This window comes from Stegodyphus dumicola, chromosome 9, assembly GCF_044657685.1.
Source record: "Stegodyphus dumicola isolate Sdum_Otavi_A_Nest chromosome 9, ASM4465768v1".
NCBI classification, from domain to species: Eukaryota; Metazoa; Arthropoda; class Arachnida; order Araneae; family Eresidae; genus Stegodyphus; species Stegodyphus dumicola.
Window position 1 is genome coordinate 96,102,043 of NC_140776.1, and position 24,008 is coordinate 96,126,050.

The 24,008-nt window shown below is 31.6% G+C and overlaps 1 protein-coding gene across 1 annotated transcript; it reads right to left on the reverse strand.

Moving 5' to 3' along the window:
- Positions 1-87: 87 nt before the first annotated feature.
- LOC118188673 (uncharacterized) lies at positions 88-16,325 on the reverse strand. Its single transcript, XM_035359168.2, has 2 exons — positions 12,260-16,325; positions 88-343 (listed from the first exon to the last, which is right to left on the reverse strand). Exon 1 carries the CDS (start codon positions 15,440-15,442, stop codon positions 14,027-14,029), a length of 1,416 nt encoding a protein of 471 aa, XP_035215059.1. The 5' UTR covers positions 15,443-16,325; the 3' UTR covers positions 88-343; positions 12,260-14,026.
- Between the last annotated feature and the right edge of the window lie 7,683 nt (positions 16,326-24,008).

A 24,008-nucleotide genomic window follows, 5' to 3' on the forward strand; every position in this document is an offset into this window, starting at 1 on the left:
GTATGAATATTTGTATCATATACAGCATTTCTGTAATCAAATGTGTATGCCAGCGACAAATGGTTGCAAAAACAAAGACTACATATGGACTTTTGTGAACACAATGTATTTAATGCTCATGATGCATGTCATTAAATGCAAACATAAAACTAAAATCTTTTATCCATCAATACTGATAAATTTACAAAACAAAATTTTGAATTAACCAACAAAACTAAAGTGGAACTATAACTTTGCTATATATAATTCTAGTGTCTATATCATAATCCATGCTTCTTCTTTCACTTTACTGTGCTGTTAAAATCTCATTTTTCCTTTTTCTTTTTTTATTCCAATTACACTACTGTAAATAAGTGAAAAATATAAATACAATTCCTGAAGAGTAAACATACATCTTACAAAAATTTAGCTGAATATTTTTATTTAAAAAATATTACGCTAAAAATAACTATTAACCTTTTAACTGTCATGCCCGAAAAAATCTCGGGTACAGCACCGGTGTTCGAAAATGTCATGCCCGAGTATTACTCGGGATAATTTTTTTTTTCAGTGCATCGTATTGTTATACCCGAATATATATCGGGATATGTATATTTTGGCTTCATCTCTTTGTCAAACCCGATTGTTTCTCGGGAAAAGTTAATGTGCGCTCAATTCAATAGATAACAGCACTTTACTGAAGATTTCAGAGGTTAGAGGTTATAAGTTCTTTGGTTCAAAGTGCACGGGATCTTTTTGTTGTAAAGTGGCGTCCAGTTCTTTGAAACGTTATATAGATGATTTAGATTCTTCAACCGAAAATGAAGGATGTGTGTTTGATGAGCAGTATTCATGATACTTCCATGGTCAGCCTCAAAAATAAAGAAAATGAAGATATACTGAAGCCGAAGATTGTTTCTGACTGCAGTCTAACTATGGGTGGTGTAGATCGCTGTGATTAGGAAATATCCTTTCATCCAACAATCTGAAAACGTCAGAAAAAATATTATAAAAAGATATTTTTATATTTACTAGACGAGGTACTTTGGAACTCGTATTTGCTCTATAAAAATGTAGTTGGGATACATTTTTAGAATTTCGAATCCAAGTTGTAGAAGAGCTTTTACATAAATATGATGATGCAGCTTCTGGACAAAAGAATGTTGGCAGACCACAATAGATAGCCCTGCCCGTCTTACTGAACTACATTTTATTTCCCATATTCCTCCTACTCCTGTGAAACGTGAGCCTACAAGACAGTGCAAAGAGTGTTGTTCGAAAAAGGATAAAAATGGGAAAAAGATAAAGAAGGAAACACGATTCTGGTGTAATGATTGTGGAGTTGGTTTGTGCTTGGAAAAGTGTTTCCAGTTGTACCACACAAGACTGAATTACTGAACTACTAATAGGTATTCACTTATTTATTTATTTTTCATTTATTTATTTTTTAAAAAAATAATTTTTTTTTTTTTTTTTTTTTTTTTTTTTTAAGAAGATAATGCTTCACTAGAAGCGAACTTTACAACTGCCATGTTGAGTGGCAGCCGCCTCAAGCAAATATGCAGTGGCTACAAAACTTTAAAAATTTTACCCATGTACTACAAAATATCAATTTTTAACTAAGTATATTTTATTTTGTACTAAACATTTGATTTTTTCAATAAAAAATTTGACAATTTGTGTACCCAAATCATCAAAATAACTTGACAGTTAAAGGGTTAATTGGAACAACATTTTTATACACCAGCTTCATGATCATTTTAAAAGTCATCACATAAAATTATCATTACATTATATATTTATTCATCATTACCATTGTTATATTATGTTCTTTTATTTCTATCCTACTCTTCTTAAGAGCAATTAAAGTAATTTGTAATATTGTAAAGAAGCAGATTTATAAGGCCATGCAAGTTGTAATCATGACATATGTGGCAACATATGCAGTCAAAAGTCGTTAATCCGGACCTCCAAGCTACAAACTTTCTGCGCATGCGTCGTTTACGCATGCGCTTAAAACCTTTACGGCTTCGCATATGCGTGTGCGTATGCGCATTATACGTTTACGCCTGCGCGTTTAATGTATAACGGACGGTATAAGCTAAAATTATCTAATTATCTATTTCAGTTACTGTTGCAAATTGCTTTGTTCCTTAATTTTCGAATTGGATCCGGCTTATTATTTTTTGCAGACTGTTAGAGCAATTTTATAAAAGTAAGCTTGAACTTTCGATTATGTCAAATAGAATTTCCGATGCTGGAGCTTCCAAAGGATCTACAAAGCGAAAGTATGTTTCGATGTCCATCAAACAAAAAGTGGAATTGCTGCAAAAAATGGATAAAGGTATATCCTTTGTTTCTCTAACCATTCCGAAATCTGTTAATCAATTTCACGCTGCTCTGCGGGGGCGGGACGTCGCGGAGCGCAATGAACTGGAAGTTGATCTGTCAGCACTATCCTTATCTTCAGGGCAGGAGTTTTTATTTTATTCAGCTTATAATTCCTTACTAAATGTAGTATTTCATCTCGATGTATTCCATCTTTGATATGATTTAAATCAAATACCTCGTCATTATAAATATCACGAGTACACATCAAATAGTTTTCTGGTTGCAATTTTCTAATATCGACTATGCGTAATGTATGCTTTACGCATGCGCGCGTTGAAAGAAATGTTTAATAAAGTAAACAAATAAATATTAAGCTTTTTTTTGTAAATTTTTGATACCCTTTAGATCACAATTGCTCTTTATTTCATAAATTACGGTTTCATATTTTTAATTTTATAATTTCTGCATGCCATCTTACCAGATTTAAAATGATGATCTAAAATGAGATTTAAAATGAGTCCGGATTAAAGACTTTTGACTGTATATAGTGTAACAAAAGATCCAGTAATACATAAAGAAGATAGAACATGATTATAAAATGAAATTCAATGCTTTCCTACATATAAAAGGCACCTAGATAAATGTTGGTATAAATTTTTAATAGCATGTGATGAAGTCAGAAATTTGGGTGTTTTGCTAATAATGAGACAGATTTTATGTGAAACAGATACCTGACTGTATATCCCAGAATTTATGGCTGTAATAATTTTTATCTTTTTTTAATAGGATTATATTAATATAAGGATTTACCACTATCTTGATAAAATATGATATAAAAGTACAGTTTTACTTAGCAGGAGCTTATTTGATTGTATTAATAAATGAACATAGAAAAAGGAACACTAAAATAACACCAGCCATTTTTTTAGTATCTGCAGTTTTTTATGCATCATTTTTTATCGTACTGAAACATCTGAGGAGTTTTTTTGGAGGATATGGAAAATAAAACAGAATATTTCATATTCTAAAGCAGTGTTTCTCGAACTTTTATCTTCGCGGAACACTTTTTTAACTTCTAAGCTTCTTAAGGAACACTAGAGTAAATTTTGGTTTTTAGTTAAAATAAATGATAATGCAGGTGCATTAGATAAATAAAATAAAGATTTATCTCAATTTTTCTATCATACCTATAAATGAAACCTTTTTCAGTTCTTAATTTTACAAAAAAATGACACATAAAACTAATTAAATGAAATCAAAACATTGCATCTTTGTCTTTAAATAAGAAATCATTTTATGTTAGGCACAGTGTTAGAAACTTAAATTCTTATATCAGATGCAGCATCAAGTCGGTTTCTGTGTTTGAATTTTATTATAGTGTAATGTAAAAAATCTGCCTCGTATATAAGTATGTTGTCATAAAAGGAAGTGAAATATGAGTAGCTCATTTTGATAAATTCAGATATTCATCTATCAAATTATCCAAAATTCCTTTAATTGTAGTTCTTTAAATTGTTGTTTTATGCCACAATCAGTTGTCAATTAATTTTTTGAAATCAGATACACCGCATCTGTCACCTGAACTATCGTGAAAGGATTTCAAAGAATTTTCTTATGGGCATGAGGAATATTAACTTGGACCGACTTTTTTTAAATCTGAATTTTCCATTTTTAAACTTTCTGTATTTCAAAAGTCCTTTAAAGTAGGAAAGCAGTCAAATTTATTCTCTTAAAGAAAAGAAATGTAGTGCATAAATTACACATATTATAATATATCTCAAGCATAGCAGAAAACTAGGTTGTTCATATTTTTAAAACAATAGTATTTTTAATGATAAAAATTGCTTTACTTATCAGTATTAATAACAATTTTATGTTTACTACCCATTTCAAAAGGAAGATAAAGTAAAAAGTCTAGAGAAACATTAACACTTAAAATAACTAATAATAATTTTTTTTTAAATTTTGATACTTTTAAAATGTTAGTGACACCAAAACACTTCTTTACTTCTGAGCAAAGAACAGAAGCATTAACAAAATTCAATTCTACAAGTATTTCATTTCCAGTGTATCCTATCTAGTATCGTGCTACAGTGCTGAATTTATTACAGGCACAATTTAAACTAATTTGTTTTATGTTTTCACTTTAAATTTCTTTTAACAGGGTTGCCACTCAAACAGGAGAATGAAATTCCTTGACTTTTCCAGGTGTGTTTTAAAAAAATTCCAGTCTATCCGCATAATGCACATTGGCTGTGCTAATTATAATCACAGTTGTTTTTCTCCACTGAAGATTGAAATTAGAATTTGCCCAATCTGGATTAAAAAATGTCTTTTTTGTAGATATTTTGCAGCTAAGCGAAAGAAAGAGATCTATTTAATGGTATTTAAAAATAAATTCAGGTATTTTACATTTATTTAGCAGCATACATAAGCAAAATATATGTGCATTAAATTTCGTGATGGTATACCATCATACTGTTAAAATTAGTTGCAGTATGCCAGAGAAAATTGCCTAAAATTTGAAAGGATTATTAACTCATAATAAATGCACTTAGAGGGAAGAAGCAACATTAAATGATATGAATAACATTAAAATAAAGTTAATTGCTTAAAATTTGAATTACAATAACCAAAGATATTTTGGTGAATGTAGTTAGTTGTATTAAATGGTTAGCCTAGATGACTGCTTACTATTTTTTTTACTACAAAATGACAAATAAGACATTTGTTTAAAAGATAAAAAAGGGATAAAAGATTCTGTGGGAAACTCCTAGTATACGGTACTTCCTTGACATGATTTTGAAAATTGTCGCCAACACCAAAGTGACCCGAACTCTTCATAAATGTCCAGTTTACTGCTCATTATAATGTTGCCAAATCCTGTACTGTATACTGGGATTGAACCGACTTTATACAAGAATAGAAGGGCATTTTCTTTTGTTCAACATGCACTGCACATACCCATGCGAATCTCTCGATTTTCGATGTTACTCGAAACCAAAGCTATTGAAAACTTGCTTTGCTTTTACAAAAGACAATCTGCGAAAATTGGATTCGAGCTGCGAAAACTTGCTCTACATCTGCTGCCTAAATATGTTCACGCGATACATAATTCATGAAGAAAAGTGATCACTTCTAACATTGGTGTAAAAATAAATCGCTTTTTGGCAGGAATACCGTATGAAATTCCATGACTTTCCCAGATTTTGACTAAAATACTTAAATTTCCTGACTTTTTTAGTCAATTTCCGAATTCCCCGACTTTTTCAGTTTTTCAGGTAGTGTGGCAACCCTGTTTTAAGAGCTGTGTTAAATACATGATAGCAAACAATGTTTCGTTGTTCTGCGTTATCATATTCAGAATTTTTCACAGAACACGTAATGATTGTTTATGGAACACCAGTGTTTAGTAGAACACAGTTTGGGAAATGTTATTATGAGCACCTTAATTTGCAAAAATGTGGTATATTTCAACAGGGATAAGATCATAAAACCTTTGTTGTAAATTTACTTGATGAATGCCATTCTATCAAGCATTAGTAATTTTTAGCTTTCAAAACTAATATTTATTTACCATGTATTTTCTCTTGTATAAATTTGGTAAACTCAGTTGATAATACTTTTAAGACAAGCAAATTACTTCTGTTCAAAGGTGAAGTGGGTAACTGAAAACTGAAGTGAGATGGTAATAGAATTACCTCTCCTAGAAGTGTTTATGATACTTTCATTTCAGTTTAACTGAGTGAAATGACTTTACATATTCTCAGGGCCAATACTACTAAGAGAAAGATGGTGCACAGCATGGGGGCAGCCAAATTTGAGGGTGACAAAATGATTATCAAAGATATCATATTTCTGTAAAAAAGGATAGCCAATTTTAATTTCCACATGGGTGGCCTACAGTTTAGGATCAATACTGCATATGCCACATGTTTACTTGTGCCTACCCCTCCCTGATTAATTCATTTATACATAAGAATATATATGCATCTTTGTACAGAGAAACTGCATTAATATGATTGTTTCAAATTGTTTGCATGGAAGTTCTACATAAAAAGGGATGCTCTTTTCTGTTGCAAATTATTTGGAGGGTAATATGGACATTTATCCAGATGTAAAATTGAATTAAAGTGATATATACATAGAGAGAGAAGAAATGCTGTTCCGTCCATTTTAGTGTAGCTTACCAGATTATTGACAAGACTTCCTTCAGGCAACTGTATATACACTACAGTGTATATACAGTTGCGAAAGAGAATTCAGTAATGATGTGGTATGAAATCTACTACTGCTAGCTATTGAAATTTGAAGTGTGGTAACTGCAAATGCTATCACATTGTTTTGCAGAAGGGTGAAGATCCATTAATATAAGCAATAACTACTCTTTTGGCTATGCTATGTGACATTCATAACATATACAGTGGCTCCCAAAAGTGTTTGTACACTTATGGTTTTCACTGAAATAGGACTTTATACATTAATTAAATGTTAACTTTCTGAATGAGATTTTAATAATAAGATTTATAATCTATTCATAACAAAATTACATGAAATATTTTTAAAATAGAGTGAAACTTTATTTTTAAGAAATTAATATAAAAAATGACAAACAATTTATCTCACAAAAGTCTTCGTACATTTCAAAAAAATCTTGACATATTAGTAAATATTTTCATTTTTCATTAAATTAATATTTAGTAGGATTTCCTTTAGCTTCCACAGCTGCTTTTAAACATCTGGGAATATATTTTACTATTTTTTTTGTAATTTTTGTATCAATGTTCATCCATTCCATCATGACTGTTTTGAGTTTGCTTTCGTTTTGATGTCGTGTTTTCGTACTCTAACCTCCAGTTCTTTCCAAATGTGTTCTATGGAGTTTAAATCTGGTGACTGAAATGGTGTTTTCAAAACCTGTGAACAATTATAGAGACACCACAGGCGAACGTTGAGAGCCATATGCTTAGGATCATTATCATGATTAAAAATAAAAGTTGTTACCAATCCCCAAATTTTGGGCTGATAATTTTAAATTGTTTCTTAAAATATTTAAATAAAGAGAATGATTCATTATGGCATCAATAAATACAATTCAATAAATACCAAATTACCTAGTCCTGATGGTTGCCATGAACCCACACACAAGAACACCTCCACCACCATGCTTAACTGTTCCAACTAAGTTCTTAATTTTTTCTTCTCCATACAGTTATTCGACCATCGGAACCAAAAATGTTAAATTTGCTTTCGTCAGTAAATAGGACATTATTCCAGCATGTTTCATGTGTATTTATCATTGATTTTGCGAATGAAAGCCTAAGCTTTCTGTTTTTCTCACTAACAATTTTTTTTTACGGGCAGAACGGCCATGTAATCCAGCTTTTCTGAGAACTCGTCAAACAGTTTCAGGTGAAATTGAAGTAGAAAACTTTGCATTAAATTCCGCAGAAACTTTTACAGCACTCAAATGTGGGATTTTCACAAATTTTCTAATAATAAATCTCTCATCACGTATAGTTAACTTTCTCGGTCGACCTTTTCTTACCCTTTTTTCAATTTGATTTCCTTCTTTACAGCGTTTTACCATATACTGCAGTGTAGAATGGGATAAATTAACTAATTTAGCAATATTTCGAATTCATTTACCACTACTATGGTGAAAAATTATCAATTTCCGAATGGTGTTTGTAATTTCTTTATGACTGTGACCCATTTTTCAATAATAAATAGAAATAAAAAATTAAAGCAAATGATTTTTTAAATGCCACCACAATGCAAAAATTTAAAAAAGCGGCAAACGATAATTCTAATTTTGATTTTATCCAAAAATATTTCAGTGTACGAAGACTTTTGTGAGATAAAATGTTTGTCATTTTTTGATTATTAATTTCTTAAAAATAAAGTTTTGCCATATTTTAAAAATATTTCATGTAATTTTGTTACAAATAAGTTATAAATCTTATTATTAAAATCTCATTCAGAAAATTTACTTTTAATTAATGGATAGAGCCCTATTTCAATGGAAATCATAAGTGTACAAACACTTTTGGGAGCCACTTGTACATTTGAATAACTAATAAAAACAACCCTTTTAAAGGCCCTTACTTCTTTTTTGGTAAAACTAGAAGGAATTCAAATTTAATAGGTTATAATTTATTGATAAAATCATTTTTGTTAATGTATTCTTAATTATTAGTCCAAAGGGGCTTTGTCACTGAAGGACTATTGTTTTCATTTTGCATTGAAAACTTTAAAAGGCTGTATCACTTTTCAAGTCGTTGCCACCAACTAAGAATTTTGATCAGAGATATTAATGTAAAATAGGTAAATTCATTCCTGGATCACCAATGACTGTTTATTTAAATGTACAACAGTACTTTGTGTACCATTTTATAAACTAAAATTTATAGATATCATTAAATACGTAAAAAGATAAACATAATTTTAAACAAATAAAACAGAGGCAACCTTAGTTTAATTTTACTAAAGCCATGTGAAAAAGAGCGTATGAAGAAGATGGCACACATGAAAAAATGATGAGGAAGATATTATTGCCTAGATATGAAATTTCCTTCGAGAAAAATATGAGATAACTCTCTTTAGGGGGTCTTGCCACTCATCTCTGCTTGAGACTCACTGGGCTGTTTATATGGAATTTTTGCATATTAACAAAATATATTCCTTTTTTTTTTTTTTTTTTTTTTTCAATTATATCCCATTAACATTACAGATCATTGAACTAAAGTCATTTTTCTTCCTTCCTTTTCTTCTGAAGATATTTCTCCCAGATTTTGCTTTTGAAATTGTTGTAATTCCTTCTTGTTGTGCACATTTTTATGTCCATCAAGGCCATTTCTCCATGTGTTCATTGCTAAATTCCTAATTTTATCTAGAGGCATAATATCATAGATAAAAAGACAAAAAAGGAAGAAAAACTAAGCGTTAAATGTGCTGCTGCCTGCAACCTAATCTGGCCATAGTTTCTTTTAGACCGAAGTCATTGTCCTGTAAATTACTTGCTGCCACACTTTATTAATAAGAGTTAAGCAATAGGAAGTATTAAAATGATTTCAAGAAGGTGCAAGTGTTAATTATGTAGCATAGGTTACTTCAAAACAGCTTACTCTGACTTGACTCTTTGTCACTAGAAACATCATTAATCATCCGTTTTTTTTTTTTTTTTTTTTTTTTTTTTTATTCAAATAATTTGTTTCTGAACCAATAGTTCATAAAGTAAGGCATTCATAATTCATTAGAGGTTCCACTGTACATTTAAGTTTAATGGAAACACTCTTGTCTCTACTCTTTGTAAATCACATAAATATATTGCAGAATAAAAACAGTTTTCACTGCAGGAAACTAGCGCATATTGATTATAAAAAGATCAAAAGAGATCATTTCAAATTAACAAAAAATTGAGTTTAACATGGTTAGCATCTCTACTCCTGCAAACTGACATTTTAATAATGAATTTTAACATTTTGAAACTTATAAAAATCATTTGAATTGAAAATTGTTTCAGCAAATCAGTTGTAAAAAACGTTATAAACTAAAAAATGTTATACATTAATAAATTACATATTCATTATCCTATCATTAATAAAAAATGTTATACATTAACAATAACACATATAAAATTTTATTAACCTAGAGCTCTGTTTTGTAAAATTTTCAGCTTCATGACCTATGGCAGATTTATGAATTGGGGGTAAGAGGGCAACCTGACCTGAACTTTTGGATTTCTTTCCCAGAGTATTAAACTTTTACATGGAGTTTCTGTAAATCTACAAAAAGTAGTTTAGAGGTTTCTTGTAACACCAAAATTTAAAATAAAAAATATATATATGAAATGATTTATAATGTTTGATAATCAGTCAAACAGCAAATTAAAATGATTTTCAAGCTCTTTTTCAAACTTCTTCAAGATTTAAATTATGGCAATATTCAGAAAACTGAATACTCATACACTGCTCTTTAAAACCAAAGTATTATTTCGAATATGCTGATGGTGAAAATATTCACATTGCTGTTGATATACATTATCTAATGACTGATGATTTGTAATCACCTTTTCCCACTACTATTAGGGAGAATAAATCCTCATTTTGGTGTAATTTTTGAATAAAACTCACAAGCCAAACAACGATATGTGCCAATATCATGAGCCAAACAAGTGGTATCAATGCACATTCAGATCACGAACCCCACACTTCATCAACAAACTATCTGAACAGAAAAATACCTTGCATGACTAATGAAATCTCAAGTTATAAACCCTGAACTGGGCAACACATAAATCCTAAACATGTTTCGAGATAACTTAATTAGAGTCCAGAGACTTTTAGAAGCATCATTTTAATGTTTCTCATTATTTAAGTTTTCTTAACCCTCTGAGCATCGTGGCTGGAATCTGGTCATGAGATTTTTTGTTACTTAGTATATACTAGCTTATAATTTAAGTTATTTTCCTTTCTTACTTTCATTAATAATATAAATGTCATCTTAATGAATGTAAGTTTATGAAAATAGAGACTAAAATAGATAAATATACAAATTTAGCTAATAAAGGCTCTTTAGATATAGGTCTCCATGACAGATCCAAAAACCCAGGCCACTCAGAGGATTAACAAAGCCCTGGCAACAAGAAATTTACAAGATCATGGATTTAGCTTGCAGATGCAGCATAGATTACAGACAGAGACTTTCACATGTAAGATTATTTCTTGTTATATATGATATTATGTCTCTAGGCAAAACCATGGGCTAGGATATTAACTGCGAAGACATGTAGAAATTATCAGAGGAACATAAAAAAAGAGCTGAACATAAAAGAACTCCAACAACTTAAAAAGCAGAAAAAAAGGGGGCAATTGTAAATGAAATAATTTCAGAGAAATAGGAAGAAAGAAAAATGATTTTAGTTCTTTGATTTGTGAAATTTGTACAAAATGGGATAAGATGCAAAGTTTCCATGTAACGATATCTTCCTGATAAAGAAGTAGCAAGCCACAGCATAAGGATTTTAAGTAACAATGCCATGTTTCACTATAAATATTCCAAAACAAAGACAACAACAAATAGAAATGTACAAATTTTGAGAGAAATAGAGGCCCAGCAAATTTTAAGCAGAATGAAATGATGCTTAGAGATAAAAAAATCATGTCCCTTAAAGAGTTATGTTCTTCAACATACATACAACAGTGTCTAACCTTGTATGTTTATGCAGATACAGTAAAAGTTTTTGGTATTCAATTAACCAGAAAGCCCAGATATACAGAATTCTTAAAAGGCCCCTGATAGTTTTTAAAATGTGAAAAGAATTACATGACTGTCTTTCAAAACATACAGCTTACACCTCACAGTTTTGTCGATCCTATTGGTCCAAGAATTTGTCCTGGGAATAAGATATCCAATATTACTATGGCATGAGAATATATGACATATTCCAAAGTTTACTATATGCGTTTAGTTTGTCTATCATGGTAACTACTCTGGCTAGTATGTTTAACAGGGGTGGTCACTTGAGTAACAGGCTTTCTTAGTTCTATTAAATATATTTTGGTCAAGAGTCTCACAACTATTTAAAAAATCTGGTATTTAACATATCTTTCTGTTGGCCATTTTTGACAAATACAACCTGTGGGCAAACAGTGTAATTTAGGAGTAATGTATTAATGAAACATCACAACATATTTATAAGATCTTCCACTTAGCTTTATGTAAACTGCATCAATTCTTGATAAGTCAGTTTAATTTTTGTAAAGAAGAAATACAATATATTCCGCTGTATAATGTACACTTTTAATACACAAAATAAGATCAAAATTAAAGGTGCACATTATATGCTGGATATAAAACGATAGATTAAAGAATAAGAAAAACATCAACTTACAAAAATTAGATTTTTAACATACCTAAATGTAGTTTGTAAAGAAAAATGATATACCTTAAAAATTTTCATTATTGAATAACATGAAAAGTTCGTCATGTTCGTTTTCCGTTACATTTTCAGATGCATCATCGAATTCTGCTCATGTTCACCATCACTGTCATAAATATAAAATCATCATCTGTTCCATCTTCCACCAACACCAAATATCCTTGTTGTAGCAAGATTTCCATTTTCTTTCACAAACTGAATGACTTTGCATTTAAAGCCAGCACTGTGTTGTTTCATTTAGCAGGAGCCATATCTACTACTAAAAGAAACACTAGATACTAATATTTCAATTAAAGCAACTAGATCAACTGTATTTCAACTAAAGCAAATTCAGTTAACTAAAGCCTTTGATGTTCACTTAAAAAAGATAAGAGTGTCACATATATATCTTCCAGGTTTCTTCATATAGAAAAGGGTTCGCATTATATGGCAAATATATCTTAAAAATTAATACATGTAGTTTGAAATTATAGGTATGCATTATACACCAATGCATGTTGTATGGCAGGAACATATGATAAGTTAACTGCTAATTATCTGTTTCTCCTCATAGCTTGAAAGACTCGTTAAAATTTGGGATCTCCCTTCCATGGAACAATAAGAGTACTTTCAAAAGATTCTGGCACCAAAAAAAAAAAAAAAAAAAAGTTTTAATGGTCTTGATATATGACTTTCTTTCAAAACAAATGAGCTATATAATCTCAATATCCATAACTTGAATCATACGATTCTAATTAAATAATTATCCTTTAACCTTTTTACAGGAATGACATAGTAGCATCTCTGCTAACTTTTACAGTTGAGGGCATTTTATGGTTGAATGTTTCAATTTTATATACTGAAGGTCTACAAAACACATCAGATTTTATGTATGAAATGTACTTTTTTTTTTTTTTTTTTTTATCTTATATAAATTTTAAATGTAGGTTTTTGGACATGAGATTTTATGTATGAAATGTACTTTTTTTTTAACTTTATATAATTTTAAATATAGGTTTTTAGACGTTCAAGCTGATAATGGAAAAGATAACTATTTTTGTAATTTTAGATCAGAAATTTTTCACCAGTCACATTTAGAAACTTGGCTTTTCTTTCATGAATTGCATTTCATAACCACTCAGATCTGGAATTCAGTATGGTAGTTATGTATTATTGCAACCACCTTAGTAGAAGTTGCCATATTTTCAGAATATGCCAAACTCTGGCAACCATGCACATAAACATTCTTCAGGTAATCATATTCATAACAATCTTTTAATCAAGCAAGGTTGCTATTTCATATATCTTCTTTAATTGTATTCCAAGTTCCAATGGGTTTTATAGATAAATCTTAAGGGAACAATGATAGGTTGAATTTGGTAGATAAATTGTTATCATACCGAATTAGGGAAATTATCTAGTTTAAGTAAAAACAGATTGCTTTATATATGGGAAGAGAAAAGTCCTAAAACATTAGCAAATGATTTTGTGAAATGCATATTTTAATTTTTTAAATATGTCATATAATCTTAATTCTTATAGTGTGTTTTCTTTAGATATGCTGATAATATCTAACGATTCATGATAAATATCGATACTTCGCTAATGCTGAAAAACAAATCCGCAAAATCATCAACGTGTTCTTGATAAGTAATTTCCATTTTTTCATCCATAAAAAGTCATTAGACTGTTCCAAGGTGGTTGCATTAATACATAAGTACATTTAGTATTTCTTGAATAATCTGGATAGCCGAGCTTTTACTGTATTTTAATCAAGGAAATCTAAAAACATGACTACTTCCCACATATTTTTGTAGTGTCATCTGTATGATTCTGCATATAACTCTTTAAATTCGAATATTCTGGAGATTTTTCACATACAACACCCACATATGTGTTTTTTCTCATGTGGATGCGCATGTGTTTTTTTAAATTAAATTTGTGAGAAAATGATTTCTTACAAACATTACATTCATATGGTTTTTCACCTGTATGTTTTCGCATGTGTGAATTTAAATGTCCTTGGTCTATAAACAACTTTGTACATATATCACACACATATTTTTTCTCACCTGTGTGGATTAGCATATGTTTTTTTAAATTGCTGTTAAAAGAAAATGACTTCTTACATACATCACACTCATATGGCTTCTCACCTGTATGCATTCGCATATGTGAATTTAACTGCCCTTTGTCTATAAACAATTTTTTACATACATCACACACAAACGTTTTCTCATTTCTGTGGATAAGCATATGTCTTTTTAAATTGCCTTTATAAAGAAATGACTTGCTACAAACATCACATTCATATAGTTTTTCACCTGTATGTATTTGCAAATGCGAATTTAAGCTTGATAGTGTTACAAAAGCTTTCTCGCACACAACACATATATGTGATCTCTCCCCCTTATGGAGAAGTATATGATTATTTAAGCTACGTCTACAAGTAAATGACTTGCTACACAGATCACATTCATATAATTTCTCACCAGTATGGATCCACAAATGTATTCTTAACTTATCTTTCTCAGAAAACGATTTGTTACACACATCACATGTATAGGGCTTCTCACCTGTATGAAGCTGTATATGCCTATTTAAAGATCCCCGGTTAGCAAAAGGCTTCATACATATATCACATATATGAGATTTCTGACCAGTGTGGACAGACATATGTTTTTTTAAATAAACTTTCAGAGCAAAAGACTTGCTACATACATCACATTCATACGGTTTCTCACCGGTATGGACACGCAAATGTGTTCTCAAGCTAGCTTTCTGAGCAAATGACTTCCTACACACATCACATTCATATGGTTTTTCACCTGTATGGGACTGCATATGTGTATTTAAAGATCCCTGGCTTGCAAAAATTCTCATACATATACCACATATATGATATTTCCCACCAGTATGCACAGACATACGTTTTCCTAAAGAACCTTTTACAGCAACTGACTTGCAACACATATCACATTGACACCAGTAAGGATGTGGCACACCATACGGCTTCTCACCAGTATGGATGCGCAAATGTTCTATCAAGTGTGATTGTTGTCCAAATGATTTCTCACATACAGCACACTTATGCACCTTTGAATTCTCATTTGCATGAATACGTAAATGTAGCATTAATATTTCCGGAGATCCAAATAAAATATTACATATAGTACAAATGTTATGCTTGTCTCCTGTTATGGAATACATGTTTCAATTTTTCCACTATGAGGTTATAAATTCTACTTAACACATCACTCTAGGATAAAAATGCTGCTAAATATAATAGAATCTTTATTCGCATATGTATTCCATCTCATTCCACCATTGATGCAATGGTAGTTTATCCTCCTTTTTTTGGATGTTCTATCTGTGTGAACTATAATGTAAACTATAACACAAACTGAAGAGTTTTTCTTTTTTTTTTTTTTTTTTTTTTGACGGTGCTACTTTAAAACTGCAGTATTTGAGTCATTAATGATGTATCCAATTTTCTTGCGTTTCAACAGCACAATTGTAGTAGGCACAAAAGAGAAGAAACTCTTTAATAGGCTCCTATATATTTGGTAAGGTAAATCTTGTCCGTTTCTTCACTAAAATAAAAATATACATAATTGTTTCTCTTACTTTATGGAACTGAATCGATATTTACATATAGCTTAATACATGACTTTAATCAGAAAAATAATTATGAAATGTGACATTGCAAGAATAAGTTTGCTAACAACAATCGCCACAGTCTGTTTGCTATTCCAAACTTGAAAACTGCAAGCACCAAATTTTCGAATAGAATCCCGCTTACTAGGTTTCCATCAAAGTCACTTAAAATCGAGGTTATATAGAATGGCTTCAATCCTTCAAAAAAATTTTAGGACTCGTACAATGCATTAATCGCATCTTTCTTCTCGAGAGGTCAACAGAGTCGGGATAACGTACTTTTACAAGAAGTTACGGTTCTCCGAATCGAAACGTCCATCAGGTCGTTGGTGGAGTTCCGTTCGATCTCTCAGAAACTCGGCTTCATAACGAGAGACTGAGAATTCCACGCGTAGAAAGATCCAAAGACCAGGAAAAAGCCATATCCTAGGTACTACATCTACTTCGGGCATCGCATGTGGCGCCATCTAGGAGACATATAAAGTAATATTGTACATAAGGACTCTACATATTCAAAAGAACTGGAATAAAATTGTTTACATGCAGAAACTCAAATAAAAAATTTACCAGTGGTTATCATGATGAACAGTCCTTGGTCTTTTATAAGGTTGGTCTAATAAGTAGTCGTAACTCCCGACGCTCTGTATAATTTCAGATTCATGATTTGTACACTTGTTATAAACATTGTCATATGAAGCAAGTATTTCTTGATTAATAAAAACAATTTTCAGGTCTTTATGTGCGACAGAATTTCTAATGAACCAGGGAGCACTCAGCATTATTCTGATGGCCTTGCTTTGTAAAGTTTGAAGAATTTTTCTTTTTGAGCGAGCGGCTGCAGCCCAAACAGGAGTTCCATAAAACATAGTCGGGCAAATCGTCTGTAAACAAATAATTTTTTCCGTAGTAATAGTAAAAAGTGGGGTAAAGTGCAAAATTGCCCACTTATTTGTTTAGAGCTTTTTACAAGAGTAAGAAGAATTGGATTTTTGTCAACTTTCTTTACTTTTTAAGTGAAAATAGGTCGATGTGTACATAGATAAAGTCAAGAGTGTGCGCAATGCCATTTTTGTGCTATTCTGGGATTTTTTTTAAAGTGAAAATAGGCTGGTGTGTACATGGATACCGACAGGGCTTAATTTCTAAGATTAGAAGTGCCGAAGCCCTATGGAAGACCGTCAGCAGAGAGGAACGAGAGTAAATAAATAAATAAAATGACTATTAAACACATTAATAATTTTAAAATTAAATAGTTAATTATTATCAAATTAATTAATAGCTATTTAATTAGTGTTTATAAATTGTTATTTAATCAATAAGTATTATATAATTAATTATAATTTAATCGATAATTATTAGATAATTAATTATTATTTATTGAAATAATTAAAGATTGAAGTAATTAACTAATTAAAATTAAATAAAATGTAAAGAGATAAATTGAAATTTAATACGCGATTTAATATAATTTTATTGTTAAAATAAAATTTTCTAGATAAAATTTCTACTGAAATTGTTATTCAACTACATAAAAGAAGTGCCGCAACCTTCTTATTCAGGGCTCTGGTGCGTTCTGGCTAATGATTTATTACAAAAACTAAGAAGCACCGGAGCCGAGATACGGTGGGTTCCGACCCAATTTAAGTTCTGATCGTAGGGGAAGTTCTTTTATCATCACAAAAATTAAATATACTTAAAGTATAGCTGATGAAAATTCCAGGGCGAAACAGAATGAGGGTATGAGTGGGTGGAAACAAAAAATGATGGGAATCTTGGTGAAAGAGAACGTTCGCTTTGACCGCGGCTCTCTGTTGATATATTTATAGCCATCAAGCAGATGGTTGTCAGGGGTAAATGAATCCTGAATCGGACTCCTAATGTAAAGTTGCTGGTTACGCTCCCCCCCCGGCATTAGTGGATACTGTGGGAAGACGATGTATAGGACGTGCTCGAGCAGTTTATCTCAGTATTTCACTCTTACTGTACTCGCTGTCACTTAACGCACATTTAAGAACACAAATTTTCCTTTCTGCGAGGACAACTAACTGTAAGCATCGATAACAATACACTAGATACGATGGCATGGCGAGAAATTTAGTTCGTTCCTAAACAAACTCCCCCAAATTATTGCTTTTCTTAAAGGGAAAGGTTTCCGCATGTGAGTGAGGGGACTTTATTCGAACTTCTCATGAGTTCGTATTTCTAGGGAAATAGAGTATTGCAAGGTCTGCTTATTGTTAATTTAAAACGTTAGGAATTCTAAATTTTGTTCCCTTTAAATTGTGGTTCAGTTTTACAAAAAGAAGTACCGGAGCTCATCTTATTTAGGGCTCCGGTACGCTCCGGCTAAAGTTGTAATTTATCTTAAAATTTGAGAAGCACCGGAGCCGGGCTCCGGTGGGCTCCGGCGCAATTTAAGCACTGGATACCGAGTATGTGCAATTCTTAAAAACGCGTCAAGCAGTGGGTGATTCTGCACTTTCACCAAAAAGTGAATTTCTTCCGATAACTGAATATGCACTCATCAGTCAGAGTCGTAGCTAGGGTTTTCAGCGCCCAGTGACAACTGAAGATTTTGCGCCCCCTACTGCTTGCCAAGAATGGAAAACATTTAATTCTAAAATGTCGTAACATCAGTTTGGCGCCCCTTAGATTCTGCCCCCAGGGATAGATGCCCCCCTTGCCCCCTCCAGCTACGCCCCTGTTATCAGTGCTTTGAATGTCTTATTCTTTGTTTGGTGAATGTGCTTGCTGAAGTTTCGTAGATCGTAGATTATCCCTCCTAGTGGAGTTTTCGACCTAATTGCATTTATTCAGATATTTCGCTTAAGTTTTGATGCCTTAATCTTAAAACCCAGTCAGCATGGAAAGACCTCTGCACTTGGTCTTACAGGCTTGGAAGAGAATGGAAATCGGAGTTACTTCTTGCTAGTGCTGCCATCTGTGGCCGAATGGAGTCATAATTGCAAATATGGTAGTACTGTAAAATCGATAGCAATTGTTGCATTCACATGAGGGAAATACATATTTCTAGCTTCGGTATCAAGTCGAACTCACTATGCTTCAGAATTTTCTAGTATTTCTTCATTCAGAGAAAATTAAATAAGTGATTTCAGTAAATATTTGAATAACTCTAGCTTTTCTAAATTCTGATGGTAACTGAATAATAATGGCATTTCTTCATTCAGATAAAATGGAATGTTATCGGTAAGTAATAACTGAATAATTCATAAATTAAAAAATAATATGAAAATAGTAAATATATACAGGAATATATACAGATATAGTTTTTGCGATTTTTCGAAAAGAATCGATCCTTAAAGAAAGAAGAAAGCGCTCTTCGGGAACTCTCTAACTTTGCATCTGAATTCAAGATTACTCCAGTCCAGATATTCTGCTAGTAATTATGGTAGAGAAACAAATATCTTCTATAATCTATGGAATAAATAAACGAATATCTAGTTTCAGAACAACGTTTAATCAGGTTTGTGGAAATCTTGAGTGAAGTTAAATACCATACTTATTTTGCTACCATTTTCTGGTTTGGTATATGTTTCGCGGGCGTCTGTGTGTTTGTTCAACTACATAATCATAGCTTCGAATATTTGGTACTATAGAGTGGGAATACTAATGTTTGTTAAGCAATTGTGGGATAGATTGAGAATTTCGGAATCTATTGGGTTTATATTCAAATCGTTATGTATGACTGAATTTCTGACAAACCAGATTGGGTTTAAGATTATCTTGAAGGTAGTATCTTCTGTAGTATGAGACGATTAATATGTGCTGTTAAAGCTTTCAAGAAAAAATCTGATGTGTACACTACATGACTTCCTTGTACGGAATATTAAATTATACGCATTTTTTATTGCATTTTTTTTAAACTTATTGGATTGAATTAAATCTACTTCGCGGACAGCGCATAAACCACAATAGAATAAATGCATTCTTTAAAATTCACTCTATTTGTTTACCATATCGACACTCTGGCGCTAGGTTCACTTAACAGCATTATGTTTTGTTCATAATATAACTCAGAAAGCACAAAATTTATATCATTTAAAGAATTATCTAATCGTTGCCACATGTTCTATTCAAATACTATAATAAAGCTAGAACGATGTATAAAAGAAATTAAGCAAGCAAAACAAAAAAGAAACAGTTTTTCACAGACGATTGAGTATTTCTTATTCAATTAATTCAGTTCTCACTTTGCGACAGGCAAAAATACATAAACACTCAGGCACTATTCCGTTTTGAGGACTGTAAAAAATTGCAGCGAAATATACGCAAAAGCGCCAAATCTAGCAAACGCGCCCATTTAACAGCGCGCCAAATCTAGAGTACGCGCCGATTTCAGATTGCGTAAGTTTATATAGTTCTATAAGAATAAATTGAATTTAAATACAAATTTTGCACATTTTTAAATTTTAAGTTTAAATTTGATTTTTTACGTATATACATGTTTGTTAAAATTTAAATTTGTTTAAATTTATAGAGTTCTATATTTCTTTAAGACGCCATTGAAATACTAGTTTAATTTTTAAATCCTTTTTTTTATTTTAAATCCTTTTTTAATATCCTATGGATTTAACAATTTGGGAATTGCCCACAACGGAAAGTCGGCAATAGAATTTTGGGTAAAGTGCAGAATCACCCACTGTTTGACGCGTTTTTTAGAATTGCACATACTCGGTATCCATGTGCACATCGACCTATTTTCACTTAAAAAAAAAAAATCCCAGAATTGCACAAAAAAGGCACTGCGCACACACTTGACTTTTTTTATGTGCACATAGATCTATTTTCACTTAAAAACTAAAAGAAAATTGACAAAAATTCAATTGTTTTTACCTTTGTAAAAAGCGGCAAACAAATAAGTGAGCGATTCTGCACTTTACCAAGAATATTGTCAAAGAAAAGGCATTCATTACAGAAAATTACGTTTGAACAACCAACGAGATGAAATTATGCTTTAGCGATAAGTCGGTAGCGAAATAGTGATTCAGGCATCCATTAGCAATTTTATATAAATTATAATAATGATCTGAAATAGTTATTTACTCTTATGCTTCCATTCAGTCATATTTAGCCATTTTCATATAAATTATAATAATAAAAATGTATTACATATAATTAACCTTTCATCTAAATTAAAACATCAATCTTAGATAGTTATTTACTATTATTATACTTCCTTTCTTGCCGCAATTATTAGGGTTGCCGCAATTATTTTTGGCAGCATTGGCATCAACAATAGTTTGGCGATTTTTTACGGCCCTCGAAACCGAATAGTACCAAAACTCAATATCTGCATTAAAAATTACTACTAATTAAAAATTAAGTAAATCTTAAACATTTATTTCCTCGAAAAAATTCCAGAAAGGATTAACCATGATTTAATTCGCAATAATAAATGAAGGCGTTATCTTTGTTGTTGCGAAGCTACGTTTCTCTAGATTGGCAACAAATTCACTACTCTGATGTTTCAAATGTAAACAAGCAATGGCCGTCATCAAAAAATTATTACGCTTAGCGGCGCTTGAACAACTTTTAAATTGTTGATAATTCTAAAAATATTGCATACAGATTTACTAAAGGCATAAAAACCTTAACCGGAAGATACGAACAACATAATTCAATCATTTTTAAAGCTATAAATGTATAATTTACAAAGATATAAGAGTAAAGAAACTGATATCACTGAGCCGAGTAACAGAGTGGATATATTTATAAATATATTTATATATGTTTGGCGCGGCCGATTACAACCAAAATACGAGGTGCACATCTGCATGTTATAGTAGTCCTATATACAAACTTCCAACGTTTTGAGGCTACTCGTTTTTGAGTTATGTTAGATACGTACGTACATACGTTCGTACAGACGCCAAGAAAAATTCTCTTCAGAATTCATTTTAAAGCAGTTTTATAATTTTTTTGGAGGAAAGGAGTCTTTTATTCTGTCCTTACGTACAGATATCTCGCAAAACCATCGTTAAATTGCATTCGAAAGCGGTAAAAATGGATATTTTCGTTGAAATATGCTGCCTGAAACTTTTCGTGATTACAATACTTCCTTTTTACTTTGTACAAGGAAGTAAGTATCTCCATTTTTTTTTTCAGCTTTCTGTACTTAAAATCATAAATCACACGTCAGCACAAAGTAGCCTTTAATTAAAGACTCGCGTCATAGATTTAAAAATAGTCTCTATCATTAAAACACTATAACTGCGGTGATTATTTATACAATAGAATCAGTTTCAACGAAAACAAACTTTATTGTCACGAAAGAAACAATGACGCTCCTCGCATTGTTACATCGTTCTCAAACTTGCATATTTCCTACTGTTGCCATACACAAGTAGCTAAATTATACTAACAAAATAAGTAAGGCATTATTAACATCCTCCCGCCTTTTGATTATAAACCATAATCAAAACATAAAATTACCATTAAATATACTAAATAAATAACACACACAGAAATACACTCAAGTATAAGAAATAATAATAACAACCAATAAAAATACATTTCACTAAAGCCCTTATTTAAATTATAGGTCCAGTTTTTCTGGAATCTTAATTTTTCTACCAATCCTACTAAATTTTGTTGTCAAACACACCATTATCCTGTTTAACAGACTGCTTTGAGAACTTAGTCAAACTGTTGGATTCCACAGGCTTAGAAGAGTCAATAGGAGATGCTATCTCAAGAGGATATATTCTCGGAATAGGACGAAGAAGTTCTTGGTGTAAAGTCTGCACTTTCACAAGCCGCACATTACCGTCTTTACCTGGAAGAAGTTCACTAATACGACCTAAAAGCCAGTTCATTCTCCTTTTGTTATCAGCTCCCACTAGAACAATATCACCCACAGCCACTGGGTGTCTTAGTTTTTTATTGTTCCCTCGTTGAATGAGAGCACCTAAGTATTCCGACCGAAATCGGTTCCTGAATTCTTTAAGTATGATTTGTCTGTATTTGCTGTATTTGAGTATTGAGTACTCCTTCTGTATTTGAGTCTCTTGGACAAAGAATTTTGTTCCCCAGCATCAATATCTGGAACACTGCATTCATGAATGTTTTGCAAAAAATCGATGGGGAAATGAGCTTTATCGCATCTGCTTCAGAGATATAAGTCAGAGGTCTTGAGTTGATTACGCTCTCACAGTCTGCCAGAGCAGTTGCCATTTCTTCATAATTGAGATGTGCCTTACCTAACACTATTTTTAAGAGATCTTTCAATATTCTTATTAGTCACTCCCACCAACCGCCCCACCATGCGGCAGTCGGTGGGTTAAACTTCCAATCAATCGAATTGACGACTCCATGTTTCTGTATACGATTCCAATCTAGTTGTTTTAATGAATTGGCTGCTCCGACAAAATTAGATCCATTGTCACAGTATACAATAGTACATCTTCCTCTGCAAGCTATAAATCTTCTAAATGCCATTAAAATGGCGTTTGTGAAAGCTGCAGTAATTAGCTCAGAATGTACTGCTTTGTACACTGCGCAAGTGAATATTAACACCCAACTCTTTCTATTTTCTTTTAGAAACGGAGGACCAGCCATGTCAACCCCTGTAATTTGAAATACCGCAGCAACTTTAACACCATTTTCAAGAAGTGGTGAGCATATCGTTCCCATGTTCCTTGAACTATATCTTTTACAGATTGTGCAAATAGCCACAATGTTTCGTACAGTCTTTCTTCCATTAAGAATCCAATATTTTTCTCTAAGCAGATTCAAAAGTATCTGATCACCTGCGTGACAATTCTTCACATGAACAGAGAAAATAAGTTGTTTCACAACTTCGTGTTTTGAAGAAAGGATGACCGGTTTCAGGAAATCTTCACTATCCTTCCTGTAAATAATCTTAGTTTTTACACGATAGATGCCACGATCTGAATTCAAGATTACTCCAGTCCAGATATTCTGTTAGTAATTAAATACCTGAAGAAATACCTTTCTTTAAATACCTGAAGTGTTTTGAGTCTACCATGTTCAAAATCAAGTGATTCCTTTTGAATCATACGTAATATCTTTAACTCCGCTTCACGAAATTCTGTTGTATTCAATTCTCTGTATCTCCTGCTTTCGGTATTTGTACAAT